The sequence below is a fragment of the Phalacrocorax aristotelis genome, chromosome 1 (assembly GCF_949628215.1).
Source record: "Phalacrocorax aristotelis chromosome 1, bGulAri2.1, whole genome shotgun sequence".
Taxonomy (NCBI): Eukaryota; Metazoa; Chordata; class Aves; order Suliformes; family Phalacrocoracidae; genus Phalacrocorax; species Phalacrocorax aristotelis.
The window spans coordinates 176,807,883-176,820,108 of NC_134276.1; the positions used below are offsets into that span (position 1 = coordinate 176,807,883).

The 12,226-nt window shown below is 42.7% G+C and overlaps 1 protein-coding gene across 1 annotated transcript; it reads right to left on the reverse strand.

The window, feature by feature from the left end:
* Nucleotides 1-9,070, reverse strand: LOC142051575 (glioma pathogenesis-related protein 1-like). Its single transcript, XM_075080771.1, has 6 exons — nucleotides 8,709-9,070; nucleotides 5,653-5,898; nucleotides 5,128-5,240; nucleotides 2,813-2,895; nucleotides 1,491-1,517; nucleotides 1-1,372 (listed from the first exon to the last, which is right to left on the reverse strand). The coding sequence occupies exons 1-6, from the start codon at nucleotides 8,886-8,888 to the stop codon at nucleotides 1,143-1,145; spliced, it is 879 nt and encodes a 292-aa protein (XP_074936872.1). The 5' UTR covers nucleotides 8,889-9,070; the 3' UTR covers nucleotides 1-1,142.
* Between the last annotated feature and the right edge of the window lie 3,156 nt (nucleotides 9,071-12,226).

Genomic DNA, 12,226 nt, shown 5'->3' on the forward strand with positions numbered 1-12,226 from the left:
GACAATTGTGAAATTTAATATGTGTTTACATATTAGAAGGTGACATTTTGCAGCATACAACAAGACCCCAAACATTTGGAGCTCGTTTTTGCTCTGTGGGATGCCGTGCTCCTTCAGACAGCAATGTGGCTCAGAATTTGAGTCACTGTGTTCTCAAAACATTAGGACTAAGATAGAGGAGGAGTAATAGCTTTAAATATTGATAGAACAGTTAAGCATTGCTAATAACAGCCAGTATCTCTTAGCTCGAAAGACAGGTTTGTTTCCCTTACTAACAAATGTATATAGGAATAATAGGGGTCAAGGCCTAAAGGTCTCTAAAACCAAACTGAATCCATCAACAATTTGGCCTTTTTTTAACAAGGCCAAGATCATCTATTTCCAAACCAGAACCTGTCCTGCGTCCATTTCATCTTCCCTCTCCCATTTTCCCACCCTGGCTCCCCCCACCTCTCCTGCCTGCAAGCTCAGGATGGCTGTCAACTGCTCTGCATTTCAGATTTTGTCACCATCTCACATCCTAAAATTAGGTTCTCCCCATTGACACTCCATCTTAATCCTTGCTCTATCAACTTTCCCCGGTATTCTTCTAGCTATGGAGGACAAAACTTAACTCTGAGAGAAGAAGACAGAATAGTACAACTGACAGAGTAACTTTAATGGAGGGTGATACAGATAGGCTAAGTAGAGTAAAAAGGACAAGCTTTACTCTTTCTGTTCTTAAAAATAGTACATACAGTTAAATATCTATTATCTGGGAAAGCAATGTCTGGGATAATTGAAGATTAATGGAGATGAGTTATTGCTTCTTTTGGATCCACTATACTGCTTCAGACATGTCTCTGTGATGCTCCGCATTTCCAGGTGGCTTGTAGCATGTATAGTAATATATAGTCTACGTGGTCTCCCTAGCAATCTACTCCTGCGCCAGACCTAAGAGGCTCATACAGATGTAGAGGCATGTTGCACCCATGCCAATAAATGACACTAACTCTATGCACAGCCACTTGTGCCTTGCCTTGAGTAAAGAAGCAGCCTTTTCTATGCTGGATAAACATCCCAAGGATAATGGAGAGATGACTGTTTCTGCAAACTCTCTGAGAGTAATACAGCAGTGGGATCACTATCAGCATCTTACTTGATCATTGCTCATAAAAAAATGTGTGTGAAAACCGCTGTTGTACTAAAAGGACAGCACCAGCACTCAGTACCAAACACAGTGGCCTTAAAATTGAAACACTAAGACAGTACTGGTCACAAAAGGGATGCAGATCCTCAGCTGGTGGGTTGTACGGTGGTGCTGGAGGCCTGGGGGGGTGGGGCTGTGGTGGCTGGGGCTGTGTATCCCAGTCCGGATACCAGTGGGCATAATCTAAAAAACAGTGAAGAAACAGCTGTTAAGACCCACCACACTTAGCCATTGTCATGGTTTAACCCCAGCCAGCAACTATGCACTTATAGGAAAGCAATTAAGACAATTTGATACATACTTATCAGCTTCTCACGTTCTGTATTTTCTGTAGAGAGATCAGAAAAGGAAAAAAATGTGAGTATCATTCAGTGGTGGTCCTTAATGTAAAGAGGTAAGCCATTGCTGCTGCTTGGCTGATCGCACTGATGGTGCCAGTCGATGCCCAAAACATCCTGTAAGAGGGAAGCAGGCCAACAAGAGCAGGTTCCCAACTGGCATGGGGCTCGTACTTTTTACTGAAGCAGAAAAGAAGCAGCTGTATTAGGAAAAATTTGTGTAACAGCAAATAAAAACAAAACATGGAATTTATTTAAAATTGACACACAAACCAAATTTAAATCGTTATAGACAGACAAATATAATTAATAAATTTATCACAGAAGTACACCTTTACTAAGAGCTTCGATGCATTTGCAGAACTGCCTACGTGCATCCTATTGGAATTGCTGATTTGCCTTATAGGAGAATATGGTAACAAGGGTTGTAGGATCTAGCACTTAATTTTTAAAAGCTCTCTTCCTCTTCTCCCTCTCCCTAGTCTTTCAGATGTTTCTAGTTTTCCTGTGATGCTTCAGTCTGAGACTTCAAGATGAGTCAGCCAGGATATCACAGAAGGAAATAAGAATAACAAATGCTCAATTATTTCTATAGCTGAAGCTATCTAGAGCCTGGCTAGTAGAGACCATCCCCATTAAAACTCTGTATAAATTTCATATTTGATTTAAGGCATTGTTGCATGTCCTTTCATCTCTGTTTATTCAAAACACTATTTCTGACTAATTTGGGACTAGGTGTAATGACATAAAGGTCTACAGCTGCAAACTGCTATGGCAAAACAAGCTGTCTCTGCTGCATATCAGAAAACTGTGGAAGTTAGAAGTAACTGTGCTTTTCAGTAGAGTCATATTATATGACTCTACTCAGTCATAAAAGTACAGAGTTCAGAACTATAGTTTTCTAGAAAATGTGATAGAACACACTAAACAAGCAGAAAGCAGAAGTTAAATATACCATCTGCTAGGAAAGAAGAACTGGACAGGGAATATTTGTTGGGGCTAGTTTCATATATTACTTCCTGTTCAGATAAAAGGTGGAAAGTAGCCTAACTGATACTTCTCTTCATCAGAAACTCTGGCTTCTACCTCTGAGGGCCCTCAACAGCAAAGTATTTAAATTAATTCCTTCTTATACTATTCTTACCAGGGTTTGGTACTATTGCAGTGTGGTGGGCTACAGACCCGCAATGTACTTAATGCAAATTGACTCACTGTGGTATTTCCACTGATAATGATGCTACTTTTGTTTCTATGCAATTTTCTTAGTTAATCACTTTGGTCTTACCACAGAGCTTGTCTACACACTTCTCATTACTGCATCTACTGCATGCTGCTCCTGCTTCATATGGTTGTCTTGGGTAATTCCCCCTGCAAAGCAGAGCAACAGTATTTTGTTAGCTTAGTTGTTTGAAAAGCAAGTTAAATACGTGTTTTCATCATATTGTTAGAATAATTTATCATGAAAATCTACTGGGACACACACACGACACAACACAACAATCCCTTTATCCAAAAACTGATCACTGCAATTGTTTGAAATTCCTTTTAGATCAGATTAAAGCTCTCACTGGCATGGTAAGCACTCTCGCCATTTGAAATTAATGAGACTTCTCAGGCAATGCTGTATAATTCAGTGTAAGCATAAAAGAATCTGCCTCTAGTCCCTCATTACCCACCTGTATTTTAAAAACAAATCTGTAAAAGGTAAGTCCAGAAATTGCAAGGTATGAGATAAACTAGAAGATTATCTTCCTGTTATTGCTTCAATTAAAATATCTTGTTTGAAGTTCGGGTGGGGCCATAGAAAGATCTTTCTCAAGCAGAAAGCTTGCACCTTCACCACTTTTCCTACAGAGACTGAAGTCAAAACAGATCTTATTCTACCTGTCTTGGTTATGGCAAGTGCTGTCAGCTAGGATCTGCTTGCCTGCTTTTTTAGCAGGGGATTTTCTGCAACTCTGACTATGTCCAGCAGCTTCTCTCCATCATTTATCCACAGTCCTGGTTAACAGGGGAGGTTACAGATGACTGGAGGCTTGCTGATGTGACACCCATCTACAAGAAGGGCCAGAAGGAGGATCCAGAGAACTACAGGCCTGTCAGCCTGACCTCGGTACCAGGGAAGGTTATGGAGTGGTTCATCTTGAGTGAGCTCACCAGGCATGTGCAGGACAACCAGGGGATCAGGCCCAGCCAGCATGGCTTCATGAAAGGCAGGTCCTGCCTGGCCAACCTAATCTCCTTCTATGACAGGGTGACCCACCTAGTAGATGAGGGAAAGGCTGTGAATATTATCTAGCTGGACCTTAGTAAAGCCTTTGATACTGTATCCCACAGCATCCTCCGAGAGAAGCTGGTGGCTCATGACTTAGACAGGTGTACTCTTCACTGGGTGAAAAACTGGCTGGATGGCCAAGCCCAGAGAGTTGTGGTGAACGGAGATAAATCCAGTTGGTGGCCAGTCACGAGCAGGGTTTCCCAGGACTCAGTTTTGGGGCCAGTCTTGTTTAATATCTTTAACAATGATCTTAACGAGGGGGTTGAGTGCACCCTCAGTAAGTTTGCAGATGACACCAAACTGGGCAGGAGTGTTGATCTGCTTGAGGGTAGGAAGGCTGTGCAGAGGGATCTGGACAGGTTGGATCGATGGGCCGAGGTCAGCTGGATGAGGTTTAAAAAGGCCAAGTGCTGGGTCCTGCACTTGGGTCACAACAACCCCAGGCAACGCTACAGGCCTGGGGGACAGTGGCTGGAAAGCTGCCTGGAAGAGAAGGGCCTGGGGTGTTGTCTGACAGCCAGCTGAACATGAGCCAACAGTGTGCCCAGGTGGCCAAGAAGGCCATCAGCTTCCTGGCTTGCATCAGGAATAGTGTGGCCAGTAGGAGTAGGGAAGTGATCATGACCCTGTACTCGGCACCAGTGAGGCCACACCCTGAATATTGTGTTCAGTTTTGGGCCCCTCACTACAAGAAGGACATTGAGGTGCTGGAGGGTGTCCAGAGTAGGGCAACGAAGCTGGTGAAGGGTCTGGAGAGCAGGTCTGATGAGGACCAGCTGAGGGAACTGGGGTTGTTTAGCCTGGAGAGGAGGAGGCTGAGGGGAAACCTTATCGCTCTCTAGAACTATCTGAAAGGAGGTTGTAGTGAGGCGGGTGTTGGTCTTTTCTCCCAAGTCACTAGTGATATAACGAGAGGAAACTGTTTCAAGCTGCATCAGGGGAGGTTTAGCTTGGATATTAGGAAAAATTTCTTTACCAAATGAGGGGTCAGGCGTTGGAACAGGCTGCCCAGAGAGGTTGTGGAGTCACCATCCCTGGAGGTGTTCAAAAAACATGTAGACATGGCACTTCAGGGCATGGTGGTATTGGGTTGATGGTTGGACTTGATGATCCTAGAGGTTTTTTCCAACCTTAATGATTCTATGATTCTGTGACTCTGCTCAATGGCTGGGGAAAGTTTCCCTTGGACTGGTGACGTGGACATAGCTTCTTCTGAAATTTGTTGCAACTGCACCCACCATTGTTGGCATCTGATAATCAGGTCAGTTATTGGATATCTCAAAAATAAAAAACCTACACCCCAGATGCCATAATTAACTTACGCTGGCCCATAGTTGCAAACAAAATGTGCTGCTTTGACAGCTCCTGGAAAATGTTCAACTGTATTGCAGAAGTGAACTGCGCAGCCAACTTTGAAACTCTCTGCCCAAACGACCTGAAAAGGCAAAGGGAAATATGTAGTACACCTGTTCAAGACTGAAAAAGCAACAGCATTAAGGGAAGAAGGAGAAGGGAAGGATCTTGTGGAAGTTTAAAACAACCAGCACAGAAGCAACATTGACAACCCAAAGGGTAGCTTAGACTGATTGATAGATGTTTTTGCATTTATTATATGGCTCCCCTGGAAACATGAAATTGTAAGGGGGATAATCCCTTTCCACCATTACTGTAAATAGGACTCAGACATTCCTGGGACTTAGGACATTTATTTCCAATCTCATGCAGCAATAAACTGGGGGGTGAAAACCCCTGCTGTAATTCCTGTTCCAAAGCAGTCTGTTCCAAGCCTGTACTTGGATATTCTGTGAAACCATTACATTATAAGCTGTTGGGCATGTAAGACTCACCTGGGTGTAGTGACCACATATGCCACTGCATTTATTATTACTGAAAGAATAGCTTCTGACTTCGTTAAACCAGTTACTGAGAGCTGCATCCACAGAGAATATGGTGGCTGTGCCAGTCCAGATGTTTTCTCCAACAATAGTAAAGGTGGGGTGCATCTTCCCTGCAACTTTAAGGTGGATATTGTGCTTAAACTTGCACTTCTTTGCCCATGCTTTGGCACTCTTAGCTAAAGCAGCATCCCAGGACTGTAGAAAAGGAAGAAAACGTAATATAACCAGCACTGCCATGACTTAGCTGAATTAAAATATATTTAAACAGAAACTTGTAAGGATTCTTTCCCCCTTTCCCGTTTCCCATCCCCGCATTCAGTTCCATTCTCTGACTTGACATTTCTACTCCCACTGCAAAATTTTTTTCTTCTTTCTCCCTCAGATATTGCAAGATATGTATATCATTGTTTAGTCCCAGTCAGCAACTAAGCACCACGCAGCCGCTCACTCACTCTGCCCACCCGAGTGGGATGGGGGAGAGAATGGGAAAAGCAACAATAAGAAAACTTGTGGGTGCAGATAAGAATAGCTTAATAATGAAAATAAAATACTAGTACTACTACTACTGATGATGATGATGATGATGGCGTAATGAAAAGAAAAATAACAAGAGAGAGGCAAAACCCAGGGAAAGAAAAACAAGTGATGCAACTGCTCACCAATTGCCGACTGATGCCACCAGTCCCCAAGCCACGATCGCTGCTTTGGCCAAATCCCCCCAGTTAATAAAGTGAGCATGACGTCATATGATATGGGATATCCCTCTGAGCAGTTTGGGTCAGCTCTTCTGGCTGTTCCCCCTCCCCTCCCGGCTCCTCGTGCACCCAGCAGAGCATGGGAAGCTGGAAAAGTCCTTGACTAGTGTAAGCACTACTTAGCAACAATTAAAACATCCATGTGTTATCAACATTATTCTCATCCTAAATCCAAAACACAGCACTGTACCAGCTACAGTGAAGAAAATTAACTCTATCCTAACCAAAACCATGACAACCTAGTATCTAGCCACTGTCCTGTGTTACATGACTTGTTAAAATATTTAGAGCTGGATTGCAGTCTTTAAGCTTCTAGGCCTGGGAGGAGGTAACGGGGTGAAACCCCCATCCTCAGAGGGGCTTGAGGGACTTTATGCCTGGGAGCTGTTGGCTGTCTAGGGATTTGCACTTTGCAATTATCACTAGATCAGGTAGGAATTCTGTTCTGCTGGACAGGATGGAGAGGAGAAGGGTCACAGCTACTCCTTTTCCCAGCCCCCTCTGCCTCTCTGCTCTTCTCCCTCCTCAGCATGTGGCCAAAGCAAATCAAAGGCTCACTCATTTTTGCTGGGCTGAGGAGGAACCATTCCCTTCCTGAGTGGCACAAGTGATAATTTAAGAAACCGGTCTGTGAGACTTAAGACAGATTTTATGCCACTGAGTGACTAGCCAATAAAATGGCAGGTAAAATTCAGTACAGAGAAATATAAGTTAAGGGATGTGAGAAAAAAAAAACCTCAAACCAAACGATTTTGACTTTGTGTTCATAATGACAGGTTTGGAGGTGGCTATTACCATTTATGAATCAATGTTTGGTAGTAGTCTAAAAAGCAAATAAAGTGTTAGAAATTCCTTGAGAAGGAACGGAGAACAAAACCATATATACAATTACACCACTGTAGAAGTCCTGTTAAATGCTGTTTGCAGCACCCCACCTTAAGAAGGGGACACCTGAACTGGAAAGGGCAGAGAGAACATGGAGGAGGATAATCATCCTCAAGTATGGAGGGCTTTCATAAAGTAACAGAGCGTGCCCTGCAGCTTTGATTAGAGACAGCTCGACATCTTCTGTGAAGTAAGTAAATAAGCAATAATTAATTGCTTCTTCAAATACAGAGACCAGAGACTATCAAACAAAGCTAGGAATTAACAGGTCTAAATCAAATGCAAGGAGATACTTTCACATGACTTCTGGTTAGGCTGTGCAGCTCTTGCTACACAGTGCCAGGGACGATAAAAATTTGCATGAGCTCAAGGCTGAAAAAAACCCCATGCAAGAAAAATCCATCAAGAGCTTTTAAATACAACACAACACCTTTGATTCAAGGTTTCTACATATTTGTCCTGCTCTTATTCCAGGCTTGCTGGGTCTTTGGTCTGAGAAGCTAAGTTTGCTCCTGTGAGCTAGCATTTTAAATTAAACTTTTTTTTTTAAATGGCAAGAAATGAAAATCATGAGTAGTCTGAATTTTACTCCTTTACTGTGAACTTCCTTTTACAGAAATGATTCATACCATGCATGCAGTTATGCATTAACTTCCTTTCCTGCTGTGCTGCACACTGCTGCAGGGCTCAGAGTAATGACATGAACTAACTGGAGTTACCTCCCTCAGTTATCTATCTACCTTTTTCCTTATGTATTCCACTGAGCAAGCTGAGACCTATCCATGGCCTGTTCTGATATCCACTGTATTCATAGGAAGCTCTGCTTTCCAGCCCAGATATTAGTATCCCTACTCCCCAAACCCTGACAGAGCAGATGAAGATCAGGTATCTAAATGGATGTCCCGCCAAATCCCTTTCTTCAACACATGTTCTAGATTGGAAGAAACAAGGGGAGATGATAGATTTTCAACAAATCCTGTTGTGCAGATTGCCTATTCGAGAGCTTTTTAAGATCAAACAACTTCCCTGTACAAAACTTGGACTAACATAAAAGAGATTGCTGTCTTTCTTAGAAAGAGGTAAATGAAGTGCTGAGAACTGAACAGTTTTTGCAATACAGCCCTCTGCTCTGGCTGAAGTTTAGAGTAGCAATCCATCCCTCAACAAGGAATTCCCTTCAAATTGTTAAAACTGAACAGTACTGTAAAAATTAATGTCTTTTCTATTACCCTCAAAGCACTAACACATGTAGTACAGAGATCATTGACAGAAAGGTCAAGAAAAGCACGAAGTGAATAATAAGGTGGACTAAATCAGCAGCACAGCCTATATTAATTTTCAGACAGATCACAAATGCCTCCTTACCATGCGAAACATATTGCTGGCTGGTGGATTCACTTTAGATCGAAACTTGTTGTGAGCCGTCACACAGTCTTCAATGAACTTTGCATCTTCTATGTCAGGCAAGGGAAATTGTGGATAAGCATGACAGCAAGTGAAGACATCCAGTAAGAATAACGCAGCAAAGTAAAACGTGATTTTCATAATTCTTCAATGCTTTTAGTATTTTTTTTAAGTTTTTAAAAGAAAAATCTCTTAGGTGGAGATGATACTGCCAAGCAGTTCTTCAGAACTTGTCCCCTGGGTGTGGGAACACTTAGAAGTGTCAAAGTAACAGGAAGTTAAATTGCTTCATGAAGTACAGCTTTGCATGACATCATTGCTGGCTGTCAGAGAGTAAACCGTAAAACAGGCATATTAGCAAGGAGCAACACTCCAGGTATAATTCTGCCTTTTCTTTGAGTGTGCCCATTCTGGTTGACTGCCAAACCATTCTGTGATTTTAAGTCTTATCTGAAGAGATGTTGCAGAACAGCTTTCCTAAAACCTTCATCAACCTTAAAAATTGTAGCTTTGACAAAATACAAATCTGCTATTCAGCTGGTTTTCCTACAGTATAGCTTAGTCATACCAGCTCAATTACAATTATTTTACAGGACTTTGCTTCTGTTTCAGAATTACTCTAGGAATAAACAGAATGAGGGAAATTGCATATATTGAAATTTGACCCACCAGAAGAAAACAAAAAGTTCCTGAACAGAAGCCTGCTGCAGAACAGAACTTCTGACCTGGTTTGGTGTGGAACAAAAGTATGCAAGAGCATAACAACCATATGTTTTAAAAGCTAAGGTCTTGTAACTCAGATTTAGGTAGGTTTACAGAGAAAATATGCTGTAGATTGTAAACAACATCCATGGGTCTGATTCCCTGCTCAGCTTTGCAGGTCAGGTCTTATCCTGCTGAACGTTTGTGGAAATTACCATTCTGGTGTTGCCTTCTCTATTTGTGTGATCATTTTACCCCCTTAAATAATATGCTTGATTTGCTTCAGAGTCTGGTAACAATCCGTACACCTAATTCAGATAGGCTGAAGGAGCTGTAGCCCTCCAACACCATCACAGCTATACCTATCTAGGCTGTTCATGGGAGGTGTATAATTATTTCTCTGTGTGCATGTGTTTATGAATGTCCATGCATTACTAATTCTCTACACCCTCCTCTTAGCTCTGCCATGACCAATTTCACGAAGGTAGGGGCAGACGTAGAAAGCAACAAAATTGCAGGGGGTGGGGGTGAAGGGGTGGGAGTGCTGGTGTTTTGGGTCTTTTGGGAAAGAAACAAAATGGGGGCCTCCAGCTATTCTTGTTGGACAGGCTTAACACAGTCCTTACCAATAAACAGTCCTCACACGCGCAAGAGACCTGGACAGAGAGGGAACTGAACAAGTATTCTCTTTTCTTCCCCTTTCCTTTTACGACAGTTTCCTGTGCTTTGAAACTCTCTCAGTAAGTTCACTTTTTTTTTCCCTCTAATAAATTACCTGTTTCAAAAAGACCAAGCCGAAGTTGTCAGTGGGAGGAGACTGGCGACTTTCTCTTTCTCCGTGGGCACAGCAAGCTGGGTGCAAGATGCTTTTGATCCTGTCGTGTCCTTGATGAAAAGATGCATGAGGCACTACCAATCATCTAAAACTCTCACCTCCCTTGGCAAGTAAAGGGAAGTAGGAGATGAAGCACCACGCACCCTGACACAGCCCCAGTCCAAGGCAGACACACATGCAGCCCAGCTATTGGCTTTCAGCTCTAATTGCATTACCTGTTCCTCTGTCAGTGGTTGACTGTGGCTCCATCAGCCGCCAGAATGCGTAGGCAATGGTCACAACCTCACCTACATTTACCAGATCCACCTGCTGACTCTGCCTCTTGGTATACCACCAACAGTGCCTATGTCTCTTGTCCAGCAGGCGTAGCTTCTGTGCTCTTCTGCTGTCATGCTCTGTCCCAGAAACTGTGTGCGGGTATTGGCAAAGATGATAGGGGCCTCATCTGTGGTGGGACAACTGAAAATGTACATGAGGATGGCCTCTTGCTGGCATTGGTGACGGCTGGTCAGGCTGGGATGGTGAAGGGGATCTTGGAAGAGAGATTTCCTCCTGTGGGTGCCATTACAGAGGCTGGTCTCTCCTGTCAGCTGCCAGCTTCTGGGCTACAAGGACCTTCCACTCCACTATGTGCCCTCCTGAAGCCCACGAGGTACCATCCAGGTGCCACTGGCAGTATGGTGTGTGTGTGGTGCACCAGGTAATAGAGAGATCCTGGATCAAATTATGACAGCTTAGATCATTATGGTGAATAGCCCCCTCCCCTGCTTCTAAAGTGAACATTGAGGCTGGTCCACTGCTTTGCTTCCTTTGAAAGCCATCTTGCCTCTTTTCTGAACCAAGGCCAACTGAGTTCACTTTACTGACAGTTATTACCTTTCTCCAGCTGAATATTACCTTGAAACTAGAAAATAAGTACGTTTTCTTTTTTTTTTCTTTTCTTTTCTAATGATGCCCATGCAGTCTATAAGAAACTAAAGCCTTTGGTCAGCTAGGCTTACTATAAAACCATGGTTATATTACAACTACATGCAATTTGCACAAAAATTATCATCACACTAAACCTGCACCATGAATTTAACAATGCAGTGAGCTGGCAGTTATATATGTGTACAGTTGAAGTTCTGTGCTTGGAAACTGAATTGAGATCTTTATGAAGTAGGAAATTTTGACATATCCAGGATAGTCCAGGTTATAAAATCCTCTCCTGTAGAGATGACTCTGGCTCCACCTAGTGATTCTGTCTATAATTAAAGCAGAAGTCCAGCCTGCCCTCAAACGTCTATAACCAACTTTTTCTTAAAAAGAGAGTTATAATCATTTGCCAGCATTAATCAGTGGAGCTTGTAAACCAGATGAAAGTTAAGCTTTAGGATTTGGATATCACATTATATTTGTCTGGGCAGTACAAGCATTACCTGTCCCTGCATAGATCTCAAGTGAAATTTAGCACAATGAGCTGGGTATGGGCAGGAAGCTGTACAGCGCAATGATTTTGAAAAATTCCCCATGTTTACATCTCCCTTTCTCACTTCTCACCTGCTTTCAGTTTAAAATAGCTGGGAATATAAGATCTGAAATTCTTCGTTTTTCCCTAATGTATGATTGTCAGAGGACTGAAGGCTGGTGGATTACAGACTATTACAGAAATCCAAGATTTTGTCCTCAAATACTCAACTTCCCCACAGAGTACTGTTATTTGTGTTGGGGAGGGAATCTGTTTGTCCTTGACTTACTAGGTTCAGCTGAACAAACGGGTGGATCTGCCGGGATTTCTTGTTCTGTCCACAGGATTAGGCAGCTGCAGGATCACTTGGCCTTCCAGACCTGTGAATAAACTAATATTCTGACATGCATTGCTACTTCTGTTACACAATTTCACCTCAGGGAAGAAAACAGGTTAATAGAAAGGATGGTGGTGGTACTGTATTTCCACAAGAAC

What these genes read in the sequence shown, in the direction of transcription:
- LOC142051575 (XM_075080771.1), bottom strand. Translation starts at nt 8,888, where the DNA reads ATGAAAATCACGTTTTACTTTGCTGCGTTATTCTTACTGGATGTCTTC. An exon ending in CCAGCAATATGTTTCGCATG is followed by an intron (nt 5,899 to 8,708) that starts GTAAGGAGGCAT and finishes CCTTTTCTACAG; the next exon opens with TCCTGGGATGCTGCTTTAGC. An exon ending in AGAACGTGAGAAGCTGATAA is followed by an intron (nt 1,373 to 1,490) that starts GTATGTATCAAA and finishes ACTGTTTTTTAG; the next exon opens with ATTATGCCCACTGGTATCCG.